General features: G+C 38.3%; 2 protein-coding genes across 9 annotated transcripts; one reads left to right on the top strand and one right to left on the bottom strand.

Moving 5' to 3' along the window:
* Positions 1-1496: 1496 nt before the first annotated feature.
* Positions 1497-18910, bottom strand: LOC117205247 (solute carrier family 22 member 21-like). 4 transcript variants are annotated; one of them, XM_033443455.1, is made up of 11 exons: positions 18451-18910; positions 9215-9294; positions 7673-7820; positions 6541-6754; positions 6348-6454; positions 4514-4668; positions 3611-3800; positions 3074-3206; positions 2687-2999; positions 2352-2536; positions 1497-1761 (listed from the first exon to the last, which is right to left on the bottom strand). In XM_033443455.1, exons 1-11 carry the CDS (start codon positions 18474-18476, stop codon positions 1585-1587), a joined length of 1728 nt encoding a protein of 575 aa, XP_033299346.1. In that variant the 5' UTR covers positions 18477-18910; the 3' UTR covers positions 1497-1584. The 4 variants fall into 4 exon arrangements, with proteins under 4 accessions (XP_033299346.1, XP_033299348.1, XP_033299349.1 ...); XM_033443457.1 differs by lacking the exon at positions 18451-18910 and adding an exon at positions 12721-12993; XM_033443458.1 differs by lacking the exon at positions 18451-18910 and adding an exon at positions 11639-11766.
* A 1016-nt stretch (positions 18911-19926) lies between these two features.
* On the top strand, positions 19927-21826 carry LOC117205250 (zinc finger C4H2 domain-containing protein). Of its 5 annotated transcripts, none has more exons than XM_033443465.1 (5): positions 19927-20278; positions 20451-20622; positions 20693-20874; positions 20964-21164; positions 21376-21826. In XM_033443465.1, the coding sequence occupies exons 1-5, from the start codon at positions 20220-20222 to the stop codon at positions 21503-21505; spliced, it is 744 nt and encodes a 247-aa protein (XP_033299356.1). In that variant the 5' UTR covers positions 19927-20219; the 3' UTR covers positions 21506-21826. The 5 variants fall into 5 exon arrangements, with proteins under 5 accessions (XP_033299356.1, XP_033299355.1, XP_033299354.1 ...); XM_033443464.1 differs by having other exon boundaries at positions 20964-21173; XM_033443463.1 differs by having other exon boundaries at positions 20949-21164.
* The last annotated feature ends 99 nt before the right edge of the window (positions 21827-21925 follow it).

Here is a 21925-nt window from a genome sequence, read left to right as displayed (position 1 = left end):
CAACCAAAGGATTTCGTAAATGCTTATGTATCATCAGAATTACGTTTACTTGTTACATTAATGTCTAGTACACGTATGATGCGTTGCTATGTACGAATATTCTTAACTCCGTCTTAACAAATACGATTGCCTGTGAAGCGTCGTTAAATTCCGCTACTCGCGACACGATGGAAATATCTTCTAACGACATCAACAATTCTATATACAGGTTATGAGTTATCGTTGATGAAAACACGTTGGAGAGGAACTACCATGGTCGAGGATATTTACATTAATATTTCAGTTAATACTACGTGGCAACGAAATTAATAATACTCTCACGAAAGATTCAGCATCATAAGAACTATTGCAAATAACGTGACAAAATATTCCCATCGTCACGAGCATCGTTCGTAATACAATTGCTCTTCGTAATTCTCTAAAACAGCATCGTGGCCTATCCACCGTGTGCTCCTATATAATTTCCATGAAACAATTGTACTACTACGGTTTGTACACGGCTACGTAAGTATCCACCGGCGGAATACTCGTTTAGAATAATAATATCCTCGCGTAAACATATACATACACACACATATACATATGTATGTATATATATATTTATACATGAAATTAAATTACCGCTATTATCTCGTCCTTCTGAACGATGCACTATCATGGCACGATGCTCTACACGTCTTAAAATACAACGACGATGGCCGATATACATTTCTAAAATGCTTGACTCAGAAATACAGACAAGAGCCTGACGTAATTACTAATACGTGTTTATGAACATGATACAGCAATACTGTGAAAATACCTGAGTATATTTATGTTTTCTCTCCTAAATGGAAGAAGCATCATGGGACAATGCACGCATAATTCGTGTGTATTTAATAAAACTCATCGTACATATGTAGACGTCTAGACGACAGATACACCAACATGTCTAACGATAGCCTTAACTGGCAGCAACGAGGCATAATTAAGCACGTTAAAAATTAAACGGACATTGCACGAACGGGAGTGGAACGATCTCGCGCGCCTTATCTATCGGTTGCGCAAGCGAAAAAGGAACAAACGAGCTGGCGAATTATCGACTAGGTCTGATAAATTGTTGCCAATCCTCCCCGGAGACTATCTTTCTCCCTTGACTATTTCATCTATAATCAACGACTCGTCAACTCGTTTCGCGACCAGTCAATTTTATGGCAAATTGATCACAAGCGAACTCTGTTGATTTCAATGCATTGAAAACGAGGGTACTGTGTAACAGAGCGCGTTTAAGCTCCCTTCGTTTTAGGAATTTCGTCGCGCGTTTCACTCGCGAGCTTTCAAGCCATGAATCGAATAGTCACGACCGATTTTCTTCGCACCAGGAGAAGAAAAACTTCTGAAAGTCATTGCTGCTGCACGTTTCTCACCACCACCTTCTCCTTCTTTTTTTCAATTCGGTTTCGTTTTTTATTCGTTTCAACCCTGTCTCGTTGATTTTCACACTTTTTCCTTTTTTGGTTTCCTTTGTCCCTACTCTCTTCCATTTGTCTCTTGCGTTTTGTTCTTTTCGGGATTTATAACGAGCCGCGTTGCTTCCGACCGCCCTTAAGACGGCGAATCCTGCAGTTCCTGTTTCTGCTGCACTTTACCGATATTCTCCGCCTCCCACACCGTGTCCGGAAGTTTGGTTCCCAATGTTTCCGGGAAGAATAGAGACAGCAGCCCCGCGGATAACGCCATGCATCCAAACAGAATCAACGGCAGCTCCGGCATTATTTGTGCCTGTATCATAAAAAGATACGTAAAAATGCGAGAAGACGAAGTACATTATATCTATATATTGCATGTATTTCTACCGTCAAAAATTCATTTCGCGAAAATTTATAGATTGTTATTTGAGCACAAATACTTTTACACGAAAGGCAATTGGTCCTCTTGCATGCTATACCAACTAATGATATTATTAAATTGACATGTGACAAGTCTTAAGTTGTACTTTATTATCGCAATTTACTTCGAGCAAAAATGTTATCTGTTTCGTTATTAAATCTATTACTGTCGGGTAAAAAAATTTATTAGCGTATCTTATAGTAATAATATTGATGTAATTGTACTAATCCACGGAAACGAAGGACAAATGCACAATTGTGTAGAAATAGCTACAATGTAAAATTTCGCGTCTGCAAAAGCCACAAAGCCCTTTGTAATTATTTTGTCCGGTCTTTAAGCCTTGCTTAATCCGCAAGCTTAACATATCGATAAATCAGAATCTTTGTTTCGCTCGTATTGTTCGAAAATAAAGCGCAAGCATGCAACAAGCTGCTCGTATCGGTATCGTTCTACGATGTACATTCTTGCGGTGGTAGACTCACCAAAAGAGGAGTTTGCGGTGACAATATTGACCCCATGCGGCCAGTCATGCTGCAAATTCCAAGAAGGGAGTGTCTCAAGTTCGTAGGGAACAGCTCCGTCGTGTAAATGTAAATCGTCGAGAAGGACATCGTAATACACCATTTCCCGCCCATGTACAAGATCAGTGGTAGAAAGCTCAGCGAACCTGCAATGGATTCGTTGTCTATCGATACTTGACGTTCCCTTTGTAAATTAATCTGTCACCACTCGAACATTTTCAAACAAGTAATATAAAAGGGATGTAAGGCAAAATGCTGTAAATTGCAGAGGGAATTTCAAAGAAAATCCAGGTTACCTGTCGGTACGAATTGTATAGCCAGACAGAACACTCCGCTCAGTAAGAAAGACGAGGAAAGGGTAGCTTTACGACCAATGTAATCGGTCAGGAACCAGGTCAGAAAGTAAGCCGGGATTTCGACGATGGCCACTAGTATGAAATTAACGTATTTGTCACCGGCGAAAGCCACCGAGTTTAACGATAATCCATAATAGACGAAAGTGTTCGTCAACCAGCAAAACGAGCACGCCAGCAACCGAGTGAGCATCACCGAACTATTTAAAACTTGCATCGCTGGTGACTTCTTTTCGGCTTGTACCAATTGTTCCGTCTGAAAAATACGATGCCAGATAACGTTTCGAACTCGAATATTTTCCTTTGTACTTCCCTGAAAATTAATCCTACCTTTTCTGTTTTCACCATGTTCAATTCTTTGAACGCTCCGATGGCTTCCTCGGAGATTTGTAGTCCGTTAATACGCGCCATTCTCCGATAAATACTTTCCACCTTTTCGTGTTTTCCATTCGCCAATAACCACCTTGAAAATGGGCATCATTGTGTGTGTTTTTCTTTTTCTTTTTTTTTTCTACAGTAATTTTCAAACGGGGAAACGATTGAGAGTATCTTTGTATAGAACACGCTTTATCGATAACCTATGGCGTAGATAGAAAAAAAGGAACGATGAGAAAAGTAATCTGATAGAATACGGTTACAGCTTGAACCAAAGATTAAAAGCAGCCTACACATCCTCGACGATCCCTCGGTATCGTGATCCGTGTTAATTAATTAGAGAGTACCGAGGTCCAATCAAGGGCGCAGTGACGTGAAAAGTTCATCGGTTAATTAGCCGGATGTCGTGGAACGCGTTTAAGGGAGTTCATTTCGAGATCGTTAACAAGGCGTCGGGACAATGCAAATGAAACATTCGCCAAAGGAAATTACCTGACTGATTCCGGGATCAGGACGGGCAATAAGATGGCGAGCAATGCCGGACCGTAAACCGTTCGAAGGATCATCCGCCATGATCTAAGCCACATCGCGATCAAACCGAGTAGCATCTCACCCACTGCGAACATGCAGCAGATGATCGTGCTGGCTAGCACTCTACCGTTTACTCCTGCCATTTCCATCCCTGAAAATGATCAAACGTTGCTCATACGGTGAACTTGCGGTTATTCGCTAGCAATTTAGGTTATGGTTACAACGAATGCATTCTCTGACAATCTTATGCTATCATAAGAGTTCAAATTCGTCGTTGTTCAGATGTTTAATTTGTCAGAAAGATACTTCAAAAGAACAGGCATCTAACTATGTTCTCAGTGAATCTCCGCTTCAATCGGTTACATTTTTATTGAGATGAAAGCTATCAACTAGTAGATCAAGGTTCGATATTGCTCTGCGAACAAATTAAATTAAAAAAGCAAAAGAAAGCCACCGATATTTTTGTTAATAAAAATCTATATCGATAAATGATAAATGATAATCGATGTGTATTGCTAACACTGATTCTGAGATCCGTAAGAGATCAGAGTCGCTTGATCTGATAAATCGTGATAGGTGATTGAAAGACTTTTCTGACGAATTATTGGAGCTGGCATTATTGAAACGTGCATTATAATATATACACTGTATGGATATTGTATTTACGTATAAATGAAATATCGGTGAAATTATAAGCGTGGCAATGGTAAACTGGAGAACAGCAATGGTTACCTTCAGTTACGTTTTTCGATATCGAAGGGTTCCTGCATCGAGTGGCCAGTGGCATGTGAAACATGGCCGTTATTTATATCAGCATTATTCACGTCGAACATCTTCCCTTACTTTGCCTCGTTATTAACTCACCTAAAATAAATCCAGCGCTGTAGATACCGGCCGCGACAGTCGCGTCGATAAATTCGAACACGAGAAACATCCAATAATTCACGGAGAAGGAATGTATCAGGCCGCTGATTCCGCTTAGGAATGTGGTGAGTGTCAGTATCGTGCGTCTTCCGTATCTGAAAGTAGCAAAACGAAATATAAGCGGACGTTGAGGATTTGGCGACTAGACAGCGCTTCCCTATTTGTCGATGATTCCCATAAAAGCTTCAACGAATTATATTCTCGATGTAATTCCAGAAGGTTTTTGATAGGAACGAGAGGAGTGAGAAGGTTCATATCGAAAACTATCCTTGTCAATTTTCATATTTTTTCAGAAAAAGAAGAAAATACTTCAACGTCTTTTGTTTTCGTTCGATAGATTTCTATTTTTGAAATAAAATATTTATCATATCACGCAATTACTAAGACGAGCTATATCGATATAATCACGAAGTTGCGCAAGCTGGAATAGTACGATGGACAATGTACTCTCTTTATGAAATCAGAATAACAAACAGTGGAATAGTTAGAACATCAGTATTTTTATTCTTCGTGGCTATTATCAAACTGAATTATGGCGATATGTGAGTCATCGTTTAAGAAAGCAATGATTGTGCTAGTCCAAAATACATAACTGTCTCACTAAAAATAATAGCCTTGGTAACTTGGCAAGAATTATTCTGGTGAAAAACGGATTTGACAAAAGTTATTCTTCTAGAGAAAATCAATTTTTATGCGACGATAGATCATTTATGAATTTCTCTTCTAACGATTAAAATACGCTGTTATCTCGAATATTAAAAAATTCGACAAGAATGGTTCTCGTTACGAGTCCCTTGATCGTTCAAAAAGGGGAATCTCGAAAAACAACCTGCAAGTTCGAATCATTGTCATAGATCTTCAAAGTTCGCCCAAAGTACAGTTTCATTTAAATACAATTTCCCCTTTGGACAATCTCAAGTATTCCCCGACTTCGAATTAGGATTTACAAACTACAGACTCGCGAAAGTCGTCTGTCTGAATACCGGAGTTCCGCTTCTCCAGGGACACTCTAGCACGTGTCATAAAACGCTCTAAAAACCTCGAAGATCGTCGAGTTCATACTGCAGGAAATAGTCTAGAGAAAAACTTCATAGACCTCAGGATAAATCCGTCACGGTTCGATTTCTCTGTGTTATCAAGCATCTTAATTATCTCTCACACGTTTTTCCACGTTTTGTGAGATAATTTCGATAAGCGAACACTAACGACCTGTTGATTTCGACCGAATCTCAGTTAAAGTGTTGCTACCCTCTTCTTCGATCGAACGTCGTTAGATATCCGGTTCGAATCCAATAGATTCCATTATCTAGACTTGAGATTCGAACCGACAAGAACTAATTGATAGATTTCGGACTTTTGTAGGTTTAATGGAAATTTGAAAATACCAAAATACATGGAACACATATAACATTAAAAAATACATACAGTGTCCAAAAGTACTCGTAATCGTATTATATTACGTAAAACAATTCTCTGCTTAGGCTTCATTTGTTTAATTATATTTGTATAAATATAATTTGCCTAAACGTCCACGGTCTTCTAATCAATTTTGCTACATATACTCTTTCGGTAATTTCCAATCGAATCGTATTTTTCTATCGTTAGAAAATTTCCCAAATTTGAAGACAATGTGAAAAAATCGCTATTGATACGCGTGATTTCTAGTTTCAATTTCGTATCAAAGGTTTCTTTGGAACATTAAAACGAAAACGAGATTGTGACATAAAAAATCCGAGAGTCGTAGGAATCGCAAATTTTAATGATTGTTTCTCACTTGTCCGATATATATCCAGCGAAGATCAGTCCGACGAATTGGCCAACGTTATTTATCGTGCCCACGAGCGTGAGTTTCCATCGATTGCTGTCGCAGGTGAGGTCCCACTGTATCGAGAAAATGATAGGATAAACGTGAGTCATCTAACTAACCGTAATTAGCTGCGATCTGTCGATGGCTCGGTCGGATTTACCTCGCTGAGCACCGTGTTCTCCGATGGATCGTAGATCCACGAATCGCATTTCTGGGTAGCGTTAGTGAAAGTCTGATTTGTGCACGCCCCCGTGTGATTCTGAACGACGTATCGGATGCACTTGGACATCTCCGACACGTTCGGCACAGAGTCCGGTACCCAGGACTCGTCGAACTTCGTATTCAATGGATTCTCGCATTCTGATACCGCGCACCTATTTTTTGAATAATCATTCATTTATCAAGATGAGAATTTTTTAATGAAGATCGAAATGTTAAGGAGGAGATATTTTTCCGGGAATTATTTGAGTAGGTGAATTTTTCTGTTCTATATAAATATCCCGGAATGTTTTCGACGATAGAACTGATAGTCTTTAATGTGGTAAAATATATCTTATAATTAATCCTAATATGGGAAATTGACCTCCTTCAATAATTTTTTATTGTCTGGTGAAAATATCACGAAACTGCTTCGGATCTTCGTTCCTGCTTTAATTCAAAATTTTCAGCGACTGTAAGAACGAAAGACGTAACTGTACTGTTAACGCAACACATAAATAATCATTAAAGTAAATCTGGTTCAGTGATCCATCTCAGCAATGTTGCGTTTTATAAATTTATTAATAATTATTCGAAGTATAGCAGCAGAGGTCTATAGAACGTTATTCGAAGAAATTTCCTCTTAAAATAACGTTAAATTTGTTAACAGAGCGCGGTGAATTGCTTCAATAAAATACAGTTAGCTGCGTAAACGTGGTCGCTATACGCGTCTAAAGCTCGTCTACCGCGAAAAAGTTAACAGGATGGCTAATAAAGTAATCGATTATCCGTCGCATCGATTACATAATTCAATGTTCGATCACTCATGTAGTCGCGGAGCATTAGGTGCTCCTCGTTGATTGCACTTGACCGGCGCGCATTATTCAAGCCTTCTCGCCAGAGTTTATTCGTCCGAGCACGAGCCATAAACGACACTGATTCGCTGTAGGCGACTAGCCCCGAGTAGCTCGAACAACAAAGGAGGCGCTCATACACACGATAAATTACACGGAGATAGAAAAAAAGATGAAAAACACGAAAAGAAAAAATAAAATCATTGCTCGAATCGCTGATTGCATCACGTAGTAACGTACCTGTATTTAACTTCGCCGGCTGTGAATACGTAGGCAAGCGTGAATCCTGCTGACAAGAACAGAGGCAGGCTGATTATCGCGAACATGATCATTTGATAGTATCCAAAGCGATCCACTTCCTGCTTCCTGCCCGATCCTCTCTTTCCCTCTGCGAAAAACACGGTTTTCCAAATGATCAAACGATACCGTTCGATTCGTCTGGTCTCTAAAAATTCTATCATTCGGAGGAAAAGCATGGAAAAAAGAGGAAATCGAGTCGATCGTGAAACTCTTGAACCCTAGAGCCAGCAGATTCTCCGGTGAAAATCGGCACCTGCCGTTGACACGCGATATTTCTGCCACGAGCTTACAAGAAAGGAAAAAAGACGAAGAAAACGTGATTTTACATCCTCCGCCTCCTCTGATACGCGTAATCGCGATCATGATAATTTCCTTTTAAATTGTATATCTAGTGTCTTGTTTCATTGCTATTAGTCAAGCAATCACAGCGGTGTGGTCTAGCAGCCATTGATTTATTCGTCATCGTTAAAACCAACTTTTTTTGTATCTCTCTTATTTTCTTGTCGGCTAAACGAACATTGTTATTGTTGTGATTCAGTTAACGCAAACTTAGACCAGAATGAGTGTCTAATTGATTTAGCCGGCGTTGTTAATGAGTCGCGTAACTAAACAATACAAACCGCTTACTGATTTTCTTTCAAGCACGGTCTTCGCGTAGATCTCTTTGTAATTCCAGCAATAGGCGACAAACAATAGTAAACGATTAACTCGAGTTACGTCTAATCAAGACGAATAGATGCGTCAAGCAAATCGCGCCGGTGGGTTGCAAATGGGCACGCGACTAATCGACGTGGTAATTATATAATGCCATGACCTATCTACGATCTACGACATGCAAAAATAAATTTTTTAATATTCTTTGCTATTCAATAAGGCAGACATACGAGGGGATGAAAGTGTTAAGAATGAAATCACTATTGTAACTAGATCATTCGAATGTAGAGTACTGCCATATTTACATTTTTAATTAAAGAAATCAATAGAAAAGAACTATATTTTTTTCTAAATATATACGATTTACATTTATATAGAATTTTATTTCTTCATGAATTTCAAAATTCTTATGCGAAAATACAATAACCTGTTTTGCTGCCTACAAGCATACAGATTTTTCCACTAACTTCTTAACGCGTCGTATAACGTATGCATTTAGGCATATGTTGTATACCAGATATCTGTTTTCTATTAGGAGTACTGCATTTGTAACATAATATACTTATACATCGCCTACGAGAAATTATGTAAATATGTATTGTACTACTTTTCCTCTAGTCTCTTCAATTTCCTTTTCTTCGAACGCAAAATATACGATTTTATTTTCGTTGCCTGCATTATATTTCAACAAATAAATTCCGCATGCTAGCAAAATTTGTCATGCACAGGCAAATCGGCATCATATCGTGGAGATACCTACCGATTCAGATCTAAGACATAAACCTACATACGATACATACATATAATATTAACAAAACAAGCGATTACCTGTCCCATCTTTGGGCGTCGAGGATTCGCCGTTCTGCGAGGAAAAGAGCTTCATGCTGTCCTCCTCGTCGCCTCTCAGGCTGCAAACATACAGAGATTCGAGAATTATGCCTGATCCGTGGGAAACGCTCCTCCATTGACCCTGCTTCGAAGATCAAATTGCTGTTCGATCGTCGGCTGCTCGAAAAAAAAAACGCGCGGAAACGACGCAATTCAACGCGAACATTACATAAAAGCAACGAGATCGCACTAAGGTGCTTCTACAGACGCTCTGCAAAGGGAAAGAACGTAAAAAGACAAAAAGACACAAAGAAACCAGTCGCGAACGGGACTTTCACGCCTGTCGTCTGTCATCCGATTAGTCTTAACGCGGCGGAGAAACGAACGATGCGTGCAAGACACACGATGGTTCGTATCCGCGAGTTATCATCGCTGTTTCAGATTGTCGTAATCGACGTAAAAGCAAAATCGTCGATGTAAAACTAACTGTTGGCAGAGAAGTTGGATGGAGCTGGATGAAAACGTAATCGTTGACACAAGGTCCAGCCGATAAACGCCCGATAAAAGGGAAACGAGCTGCCCGCGTGTTCGCACGAACTCGACGCGCGATCGCAACCAACTGCTCGCGGCGAATCCCGATTTTCTACTGGCGCGAATCGAAGCGAGTGGACACTAAAAGAGAGACAAAGGAAAAACCAGTGCAAACAGAGGCGTTCACATCGTCCCATACATATATACATGAAAATCAGCGCGTCATGGAGCCATGCTCTCGGACCCTAGCTGACCGATTTCTAACCGGAACTGCACGCTCCCATTCGTTTTTATCGAAACGATTTCAATCTTTTCAAGGATTTCATTGTATAAATAGACTATAAAATGGTCTGTATAAGAAAAGAGGAATCTTGATAGACTAGTCGGACATCAGAGCCATCGGTATGATCATCGTTTAGCGACGGTCTTTCATACCATTGACTTTCTAATACGAAAGAGCGCGTCTGAAACTATTGCACGTCTCGATACTCTGTATTTATATGCAGTTCGTGGCGAGCCGTCTCCTTGACGATCCTCCCGTAACCAACTACACGATGCCGATTTAACGTTTTAAGGAGGAAACGATCCGTCGTTGCTCTTCAATCTCGTTCGATAAATATAAACGTGGAAGCTGGGCATACCACAGAAAATGAGCACGTTCCGCATTGTCTTCGTAAATCATCGGTTTATTGTTATTTATCGCCGACATGTAACTACTATGTAATTTTTCTTCGGTCTTCTCTTCCTTTTTTTCATTTCGATCGCGAGTTCCCGGATAGATAAATTGTGATTATTACAGGGTGATGTCACACGCGGAGGATTTGGAACAACGAACGAACGGCAGAACTTGAAACTGTATCTTTTACATTTGTTAATCGTCCCAAGATTCCTCGTTTCCTGAATTACACTTTGCCCTTCTTAACTAAAATGTCCTTCTGAAATTTTATCATTTCCTTTGTGCGATTCTTTTTCATTCAATTTAAAATACATATAACCAATCATTGTTTTGTAAGCCTATTTAAAAAGCGAAATATTCGACGAAGGTATTTCCACAGATCTTGAAAAAAAGAAAAATGCTGGAACGTCTTAACTAAGGAGGATAATAGCGTTCGCCTGTGACGTTCTTCCATGTTTCGAGTTTTACGTCATGCAAAAAATTCGTCACACGATAGCTCGCAGAGATACGGGATATTATGCGGCATTGTTGCACGCGTGACGAACTACCTAAACGCGAATCCAAGGAGAAGACGCAGCGACATTCGTTGAATTGACCGTAAAGATTGGATCGCAGATGGATCCAGGTCATTTGTCCTTCGCGCGTAATTCCACGATGCCTGCTACTCATTCAGACACTCGGTGGGATTAACATATATTTAACGATATAAACGACCTGTCATAAAGAATCCTAATTCTTCAATAAAGACGCCAATGTGCGCGGTTCGTATCGCATTACTACGGCTGCTATATCTTTTCTACGTCCTCGAATTTTTCCTTCTTCACTTTACGCTCCGACCAGTTTTAACGACTCGGCTGATTAGCAGCTGGTTTTATAACTAGTTCTGTTGCACATGGTTAGGGAAAAAAAGTTACTCGAAAACGTAATGAAGTTTTTAAAAGCCTTAAAGAAATTATTAGCTCATGCATGACTGGATATTCATCGAGCTGTGTGAAAAAGATCTGTTGACTATTGGTAACAGAAACACATTATTGCGAGAAATACATAATGCGTTAAAATTAGAAACAGTTTTACTGAAAATTTACATTTATCGTTTGATTAATTTTAGATTAAATTTAATCGAGCCTCGATACGAGGATTAAAAACATCGCTAAAAATCACGTCGAAAGAAATCCTACATTATCTAAAACATAGCAATTGTATGAAATTCTTCTTACCACTGTTTTACTCGTATCTCGAACGGTTCTTACAATTAAAATTTTCACTGAACGAAAATTTTCTGCTCAATAGCTGATGATCCGGATAGGTCGCCCAGTCAACTGAATTAAAGTCTAACTCGACTCGTCAATTACAATATCGCGATTCGATCAACTGAAACGAGGCGGAACTAAATAAACGCAACAAGAGGAACAAACAAACAATATCGGGTATATCGTCTACCTTGAAACGCACTCTTGTTATACTATCAATTGTAATCATCAACTTAAACGCTTTCATCTGATCGCTATTCTTCTTAACTTGACGTGCAATTGGACCTAAGTCTTCAACGAACACGGAACAATTTCCAGCTACCATCTGAACGAAAAGAATAATTGCACCCATTCGATGGTACTCTAAATCAAGAACCTATCTCGATCAAGAGACAAACGACCTCAGATCGAATTCCATGTACTCGTGTAATTACGATCGCGTATCTTAGATCGTTCCATTCATTCTGGTGATTCTTGTTCTATGAGAACACAAAAGTTCCCAGGATTAACAGTGGACGAAGAAAATATGATACGCTTCGAGATCTAATGTGAACCGATAAAAATATCAATATTCGTTGGACCAAACCTATTTGCAATATTTTACTATATTTAATATAACATGCTTGTAACTTGCTAACTGAATCATCCTTTAACCAGATAATTCTATATTCGCAGAATCAGATATTAATAAATGCAAATTAAGTTCCATTAAGTTGGTTTTAGTCAGCGTAAATTTTAATATAATACACGGTAGAACTCCATTTATATGAACGGTATATAGTCAAACAAGATTTTAATTAATCATTAATAAACTCTGATTAAACGAACTCTTGCTATACGAACCAAAAAATCATGTATAGTTGGAAAAATCCGTGGACTGCAAATTTTATGAATTTCAATTGTGTTGAACTATTACGCTGTAATTTATTACCAAGTAAAATGATGACATGCAAACAAAATATAAAGAAATTACTATGTTCAAAAAATTGCTAATCCAAGCAACGAATTAACTCTTTCCTATTTAACAGATTGAGAGGAACTACACTCACAATTAGAACCAATTCACGTTTCTATCCGCAACGTGTTGTCGCTCGAAACAAAGTATGTAACACGTGTGAAAACAAGTGTCCAGCTGCTTTTCGTTTTCTTTCGCGAACACGCCTACACCATTGTCTGCGTGTCCGCCGATTGCTTGTGACTCGTTAACTTCACGACACGAAGAACACCGTTAAGTGAAAAAAATCACGGATTGACGCGTGCCAAGAACACTATATCGGTCTAGCGACCACGACCGCCTTGTTGCTGCAGCAACTGTCTTTGAAGGTAAACGTATGCCCACGACTCTGTTCTGTTCCCAATGATCACCCGTGAGGACAGTGGGAGAAGTGAAACAGAAGGAGAGGGGAAATCGGTCCTTCTTAAAGTTCTAGCCTTTCCGATCGGTAGGTCACTCGCTCTATCGCTGGCCAGGTACCACGTAGCTTTCACGTGAATTGCATACACCATAAAATAATCCGATGACTATTTCGAAAACTTACTGCACGAGAAGCTTGCTGGTTCGACTAGACTGGCGATAAAAATGTTTGAGAAGTGATAAAATGTCCAAAAAAGATCGTCGAAATGAAAGAATATACTTAAGATCATAAGTATTAGGACACCTATCGATATCTAGCATAAATTGAACGCTATTTGCGATACTATTGAACTGTTTTTATTCTCTAAGTATTTTATCAGTTATTTCATTTGCAACGTACGTATCTTATAATATAAAATAAAGTAAAATAATAAAAATAAAGTAAAGTGAAAGTTCTCCAATGAACGTAAAGAATGGATGTTCTAATTATTTATAGCCGACAGTATAGCTTTGATTTAACGAATATTGAGCAACTTTGTCGAGTCGCGATAAATTCTGATGTTAGAATGGAAGGAATGATAGATGAATAGAATATCGCGTAAATTCACTTTGCTTGGAGTCGTTTGACAAAAAGGACAGAAAACTAATTATAAATCTCCATAGCCTGCAGTGCGTTGTGATTAATGTGCGACGAACAACGCTTAAGAGACATTTACAACGCTGAAATTGTATTTCCACCGAATGATTATGTTAGGTAAAATATTGGAACAATATAGCTTCCTCACGGTTCAGTAATTATCAGTTAATTACTAAAATTTCGCGGTTCGACGCTAGTATGCGTAAAGTATGTGACGGTCGACCGTATTTGACAATTGCACGGTGCTTAACGAAAGGCATTATGTCGCTCCTTGAGCTTCTGGCCACCATTAAATGGCAATTACGTTGCAATTTTTTCGAAACCTGTAATTTGCTAAAATCTAAACTTCGAAATGTTTTTTCTTCTAACGTTTTAAAAAATATCTTATCATAGAATTGAAAGAAACAAATATGCGTATTAACAACGATCGTTTCGCATGAATCTCAATCTTAAAAAATCTTTTAACGCTGGAGGAACACGATTGAGTCAGAAAGAATCTAAAGAAGATCTTAATCGTCACCCTGCTAAGGAAATATGTAAACGAAAGTGATCGCAGTTACCAAAAACACAATCTTAAAATGGTCTAAACGCTCTAAACGATGGAATCATCGTTTCCTCGGAAAAACGCCAGCCCCGTGGCGAAAACTGTCACTTTCTCGCTCCAGGAAACACGCTCCTGGAAATATCGAAGCTCCAGACTAGGGAAATCCCCGGATTAAACGTCCCGCGTGCGCTATTATTTTGTTTACGCTGCCACCGTTGCGTTGAAAAGTGACAGGTTTTTGCTTGGTCGAGCAGCGCTAGATCCACATGGGCGGAGAAAACCGTGCGCACGATTTCCCGCGGTCGACACACCGACAGATAACGCGATAGATAAGAGAGAACGAACGAGCACACGCGCTCGCGTTCGCATTCGCTTGCCCATGTGTACGTATTTTTGTCTTATTCAGTTCATCGAAAACAACCGGAGAAAAATCAAATAAAACTGGTTTACGCCGGCTTAGAGCGGATGCGACAGCTTAGTTGCAACTAACGTGCGACGGTTTATTGTTACATCGACCGTTATATGCAACGGGTCTATGGAAAAATCGGTTTTCCCCGTCGTCCGATCGTCGAACAAAATTGAAAACCGATATCGGTGGCTCGTTTTCGCTGCTCTCTCGCGATCTGTCTAGCCCGATTCCGCATTTTATCCACCATGTTCCGACCGGATGAACGGAACACGGAATAATGACGGATTAGACGAAATTGTACCTGTGGTAGTTGAATTTTTGCTACGAAATTATAGGAGTAATTACGACCATGAGCCACGCAGAAGGCAAACTAATGCTCTCCAAGTCCGAGCTAAATCATTTGATCTCTGCGAAATTGAACGCTAATTGCGTAGATTTTGATATGGAAATTTAAACATTTTCAGGAAATGGGGCTGATTACTTTCACTTCTAGGGAACTAGAGCTCGTTCGTATATAGCGCTAGACTTGTTTGACGTGGCGTGTATTTGTGCGAAAGTGGAACTTAAGAAACTTGAGGCTGAAATTTTTGAAAAGTTCAAGAAACAAAGTTGACAATTTTGGTTCCTAGAGAGATAGAGCTCGTATCGGTATAACGAAATTGTATCGAGTGTGCTTTTCCAATAAGACGAACCTGAGAATCGTAAAACAGCTGTGAATGCAGTAATGAACGCCGTCATATTGGCGACTATGAAAATTACAGAAGACGGAAAATGCGCAGCAAGTTTCAAATTAATTTACGTATTTCTCAGTGGATTTTGTTATTAGTGTTCATGTCTCTCTCGATGCGCGATTCTACTATGATTCAATTGGATAGGTATAATCTACTACATATATCATTCTGATTGTATCGTTGATATCGACATACGATTACGTTCAGACGATTCTCAAATCAGAGCGTTTGAAATTAATCCATGGATCTCGTGACTGAAGGATGAATCCGGTATAAAGAATCGCAGAAAGTATTAAATATCTCGTAATGCGAATAACGTTACGAGATTTCTTTACTCGAGGGAATGTAAACTAGGAAATTTGAATTATTTATAACGACACGATAGTCAAGAAACAAGATATAAAAAACATGGTTTATCGGCTCGAATTAAAAGTTCGCATCTCATTAAGGATTCGTCAAAATATCGATAAAATGTTTTTCTCGTAATCAAAACAATATCGAATACCGTTACCAGAAATTTCTTCCATACAACGTCATATTTATATCAATTATTTAGCCGATAAGTATTTTCGATTAAATATTTTCGATCAACAGCTTTCAACGATAATAAAAGACAAATAAGAGAAGAAAGATTACAATGGAAAGGAAAGCGTAAGAAGATCGATAATTGTTCACTGTACAAATATTTGCGAACTACTGCAGTTTATCAAATTAAATAACGTTCCATGACCTAGTTGTCCTAGTTAAAAAGCAGACGAAAGGGGAAGCTGCATCGACGAGGATAAAAGAAAAATAAAATTTACGATAATGGTCGTTTATCTTGACCGTTGAAGAAAGGCTGCATTCATCGAACGAATGACGATTGCTTAGGATTTGTTTAAAATTTGTTTGTTCAAGATTTTGCATGATCTCGTTAATGCAAATAATATTCCCTGCCGATAGTCGCTCGTTAAGGAAACCTCCGATGAATGTTTAACAAATAAATCTATCTCGACCTTTAAAACCTCTACAGAAGATAATTTTCGCTTCCTTTAGAAATCAGTTTTACACGTACACCGAACATTTGAAAATTATGAAAACCTGTGGTGATCCATGGTTTACGTTCCCAAAGATTCGCACCGAGTTATCGCCAAATCTTCACTGAAAAATATATCACGCACTCGTTACTCGTCAACAATTTTTTTCCTCGATCATACGATGCATTATCGTGGACTATGTTCGTCATTAAATATCTCCAACTGACAGAAAAATCTTATCTACAGGTTGTACAATAAAACAAACGAAGGAAAAACGGGGTCGCATAATTATTCATGTTCGATAAATCACGCGTTACAAAAACTTCGCGAAGGAAAAAATTATTTGCTCGTACAAATAACGCTATTTAACGCTTGTACCTCCGAGTTTTAAATCCTCCGAGCTGCACGTCGAGTCATCTTGTTCGATCTCAAGATAAATGAAACGAAAAGATTTGAAAAAAAGGTGAGAAAAGGAGAGCATAAATTGGCCGCGTGAATTGGCATTGATTACGAGAATCGCGCCGCTTCTAAGCGTTCCCGTAAATAGGAGTTAAATTCTGCAAACATTTCGAAGGTCGGTTTCGACGCGACACTAATGATTCCCCGCGCGAATTAGTCAGCGAAGCATAATGGCAAGGTAAATGAGCCCAGGCCGTGCGTCGCGGCAGCCCCGAGTAATTTCCATTCAATTTCAGTGTGTTCAACCGGATGGTTGACGAACCCTGGTCTGTACAAGCGACCTCCGTTACGTTGTGCGACGATAATCGAACGTCGGAAAAAGAAAAATCGGTGCGTTTAAAAAAATGTAAATCACGAAACAAAACGCTCAAGTACGCCGGGTTACCTTGTGGAAGTCTGACTAATTTTGCATCGGATCAGAGTCTGGCCTAACGCTTAAAGAAAACCTTAAACGATTTCCAAAAACGTACCAGCTTATTGCTACCGCGAAGGTTCTTTTTACGGCTGACATACAATCCGCTCTTATTTTTTTATTTGCCCATTTGCTACTACTACTAACCGTATTTCAAGGAAAGTACCATAAGAAAGTACCTACATGTAGATATCGTGATAAGAATATGGCAAGAGCATGTGACAACATGAAACTCAAATATTCGTTAATATGAAATAAATTATGTTTGAAGATACAAGTTGCTCAGAAGCCGTGTTTACGAAATGTTGATTGGTTCTATGAATAGAAGAATGACGATGATAAATATACCTTCTTAATATTTACCTTCGAATTTATTATCTTTTTGTGATAAATAAATTGGGAATAGTTTGTTTGCCCTTTATACTAATTATATACGGAAATTGTTTAAAGTAGCATATGAATGACTTGTGTAAGAATTAGTTTCTCAACATATTTTCCTATTTATCCTTGCGTCAAATACACGCAACAAAGACGCGCTGTAATTATTAATTTAGCACAGCACATTCGTCGGATGTAACGAATCATTTGCAAGAGGTCATCGCGGATCGTAGTTCGCGATAATCATCGCAATGATGTTTCTTTTCCTTTTTCTTTTTTCTTTTTTGAGGAAATTATCAACCACGGTAGGACGCGCGACACCGCTTCATTCTGTTTGCTCCGCGAAATTATCAAAATGCTTAATTAAACACTCTGGTCGATGATGGTGTATCGCAAACAAGAAAATCGACAAGACAACATAAAACTTCAGCCGCGAGTCGTCCTCGTATGCGAGGTTAATAAATATGCGCGTGCTGTATGTTGATCCATTCCGAGTGTAAGTCGCAAAGTGTAACGACCGTATTATCTTTAGACGATTCATGACTAAAAATTTCTCCGTATCTCCAGATACGACTGTTCCAGTGTGACGTAAGAGACCTGTCTATAAATACGAGAAAAATTGTAACCACCAGCGAAAGAAGAAAAATAAGAATCGAATACAAAATCAAACCGTGGAGCGTCGTTTCGCGCACGATCATTCACACGAGTAACAACCAGTCGATCGCTGGCCTCTCATGCTTGTTGCACGTGAAACAACGCGCTACGATCAACGAATGACCAAGGAGAAGGATAAATGCTCGTAAATAAACATGAAACACGCGTCCCTATGAATTACTTACATTCTTGAGCCCATCCTGGACCCCATGATCCTGTCACGTCGAAACTCGTCTAATGTACTCGAGTCGTGAAAAGAGTGGCTGCTGTTAAAGCGGAAAAATATTTTCCCCTCCGCGGACGCGCGACGAGAAAATTGTCGAAACCGCTCGACTTGACGCCTCTCTCGCGCGGCACTCTCTTTTGTCCTATATTCTCGCAACTCGCGAAGCTTCAGAGACACTCGAAAGTTTGTCGTTGCTTAGTCGTACAGTGGCGGCAGAGGTTTGTACCCAGTACTAAGTAGGAGGTGGACTGGTGCACAGTGGCCGACGAATGTGACGAAAAGTCGGGAGAGAGACGCGAGGCCTTCGTGGCCAGAAACCGCGGCATTTTTCTCACTCTAATGTCACACTTTCTTATCTAGATTATTATAAAAGTTAGATCAACGATTCTTGATACTCCTAGGAATATGAGACACGTTCTATGAGACTGATTGGACTACCGCGTATATCTCCATGATTTCTTAAATGAGGTCATACGTTTGCTTTCGTCGTTTCCCTTTCTTTCTTTTTTTTTTTTTTTTTAACACCATTTCTTTCACTGATACGTCAAAGAAAAGAAAAGTAGCACTTCTTTATTTACTCTGTATCATTACGGAGTACTGATCATGGCCGTGTAGTATCATCTTCAAAATTTTGTAAAATCATCAGAGATAACAGAAGACACTAACTTAATAGACTGCGTTCCAGATGCAACTGATAAACGATTGCTACACCTCCGATCGCGCTTAAACGATACTGAGTTCTGACTATTCCGTAGCGATTCCGTCGCGTTTCCCCGATGAACCTTCATGAAAAAAACTTTTCAGAGAAATACGCGACATGTAGTAGGTATATGTAATGCTCGATATGTAATTTCAGCATAGGAGATATAGTGGACATTTGTGTAAATATAATATAGATTATATATTTGAGATGCTAATAGTCTAGTTCCTCTGCTAGCTCGTAAGAAGTATCGAACGTTATTACGCAATTTTGATTCGCAGAAAAACTTTATTAAAATCGTAAATAGAATTATGTCGCGATCGCAAAGTTTGATGGAGTTATCGATTCGGTTTTGCTTGAGTTTTTATACAGTCATATAGCTAAAACGCGTTTATCTGTAAATATTACGAGAATACATTTGCGATACATTTTTAATCGAATATTGATTCTAATCAGCAATAGAGATTATCTCAAGTATAACACTTGGAGTAAAATTAATTTATCAAAATACGATCATAGTTGATAATTTTTAATCATCGTACGTATCTTAAACTTAGACATACTTTCATATACGATTTCCATAAGTTATCCTTATCAGATTACAGAGAAGCGTTCTTGGATCTATCTATCTGACATGATACTTTGTTTCAAAATGAACCGCTCTTTTTTAGTTCGTCGATATAGCGCTATATGGCGCGCGCATTCGACTGCATCTTAGAATTTGTTGTTTCTGATCTATCAAGAGATGCCTGTCATTGTAATTTATGGTATGAATTATATTCATTGTGTTGAATGTCAATGATATTAGTTAATTCTGGAAAATACATAATTGCAAGTCCGACGATTTCGTTCGTTTCTCAATGAAAGTTCTGTGCATATAAGATTCCTATAATTATATTTTAAATATCTCGCCCGTAATGCCTTGACAAAAGGAATTTGGCTTCTGAACTCGCTGCATTTATTTGATAAACAAGCTATCTTTCGTTTGACAGGCTTGTCTAAACAAAAGTATCGGGAAACATTTAACAATGTCAGCCACCGAAACTACGGTCATTTTCGCAAAACTGGAAGCATTGAAAGACATCAAGTACATATACGAATTTGCATATACAAAGTCTTTCTTTAAAGACGATGAAATGTTTTAAACAATCCGAAAAGTTTAACGTGCCTTTGTGCAACGTCACTATAGTGAACTGTAATACGATTCAATTTATTTTTTTCTAAAACAAAACTTCTAAATATTTTGTGTACTTTGTTAGGTCGAAAACACTCCAATTGGAAAAGATGAAGCAAAGAATCTTGCAAGAAGTAGAACAAACTGAACAAGAAGAAAAATGTTTGCTGGAGTATAAACAAGAAATGGATCTTCTTATGCAAGAAAAAATGGCACATGTCGAAGAATTACGTCAAATACATGCGGATATAAATGCGGTATGATGAAACATAGATCTAATATCTTGGTTCTAGATTATAGGTGTAATTATTTATGTAACTATGGTAGATGGAAGCTGTTATTAAACAAGCAGAAGAAGCTAGAAATAAAGCAAGAGAGACAGCAAAATTAATCCATAATAACGATTATCAACCTCTAAAACATGATATTGATCGTATGCGTAGGGAATTTTTAGGATTGGAAAGGTTACCAGAATTATATGAAACAGAATCTGATCTCATTTCACCAGAGTAAGTTGAAATGTAAAATAAATATAAGCTGTCTTGAATTGAATTATTAAACTATTATAATTATTATAACAAAGATTGTTTGTTCATAGCTACTTTGACCGTCCAATGCAAAAAGCAGAATGGAGGGTCGAAGTAAGGGGAGAAGATTTATTACCCCCTCTTACTCTGCACCATCCTGGTCACCCAGGTGGTTCCACACCTTTCCTTGCTCCTCAACCTCTTCAAGGTCCAAGTAAGCCAGAACCAAGACCATTGCCACCAGCCCCAGGCCCACCTGCTCCAACATTCAGGTACCACTGGTATATCGCAATTTTATATTATATTTCTATATAATACATAGGTCACATTAGCCAACTAAGTTAGTTGTATCCAATATATTTAACTTTATAAAAATTTTATTGACAGTGACAAATAACAAAAGTGCTCTATATGTTACGATACATTAAAATATACTATATATAGTAGTATATTAGCTTTTATGTTTTGTGTCTTTGCTTTTAGGCAACAACCACCCCCTATGAAATCATGTTTATCATGTCACCAACAAATTCATAGAAATGCACCAATCTGTCCCCTTTGTAAAGCTAAGTCGCGATCACGTAATCCCAAGAAGCCAAAGAAAAAAGACTAATTATATTTATAAGTGTTATTTATACTATGAACCATCAAGCATTTCTATCACATAATTCTAAGGGTATGTGTTAATGCTTTTTTTATAACTTAAAATAGTTTGACTACTATAAAAACATGCATTCGTGCAAAGTGTATAAAAGTGTTTGCAAAATGTATGTATTTATAGTAATGTTTTTAACTTTTCTTAGAAATTCATTTTTGATTTTTATAATACTTGTATCAACCAGTTGTAAGACACTGAATTTTCGCGACCATAATTAAATAATTTTTACCATCAATAAGATATACAAATAAATCTGCACGATTCTTAAGATTTTAATTAGTTTTTTATATTCATTTTTATAAAATAGTAATTGATGCAAAGATCATTTCTTCAAATACAAACACATATTGCTTTAGGCGCATCCTTTATTGCACA

The sequence above is a fragment of the Bombus bifarius genome, unplaced genomic scaffold (assembly GCF_011952205.1).
Source record: "Bombus bifarius isolate JDL3187 unplaced genomic scaffold, Bbif_JDL3187 scf7180000007987, whole genome shotgun sequence".
In the NCBI taxonomy this organism is placed as follows: Eukaryota; Metazoa; Arthropoda; class Insecta; order Hymenoptera; family Apidae; genus Bombus; species Bombus bifarius.
This window is presented reverse-complemented; position numbering and strand designations above follow the sequence as displayed.

Coding starts and splice junctions, on each gene's coding strand:
- LOC117205247 (XM_033443455.1), bottom strand. CDS start 18,476: ATGGGGTCCAGGATGGGCTCAAGAAT. Junction 6,455..6,540: donor AGAACACGGTGCTCAGCGAG/GTAAATCCGACC, acceptor TTCTCGATACAG/TGGGACCTCACCTGCGACAG. Junction 2,537..2,686: donor TATACAATTCGTACCGACAG/GTAACCTGGATT, acceptor AATCCATTGCAG/GTTCGCTGAGCTTTCTACCA.
- LOC117205250 (XM_033443462.1), top strand. CDS start 20,220: ATGTCAGCCACCGAAACTACGGTCATTTTCGCAAAACTGGAAGCATTG. Junction 20,279..20,450: donor GAAGCATTGAAAGACATCAA/GTACATATACGA, acceptor GTACTTTGTTAG/GTCGAAAACACTCCAATTGG. Junction 20,623..20,692: donor TACATGCGGATATAAATGCG/GTATGATGAAAC, acceptor TAACTATGGTAG/ATGGAAGCTGTTATTAAACA.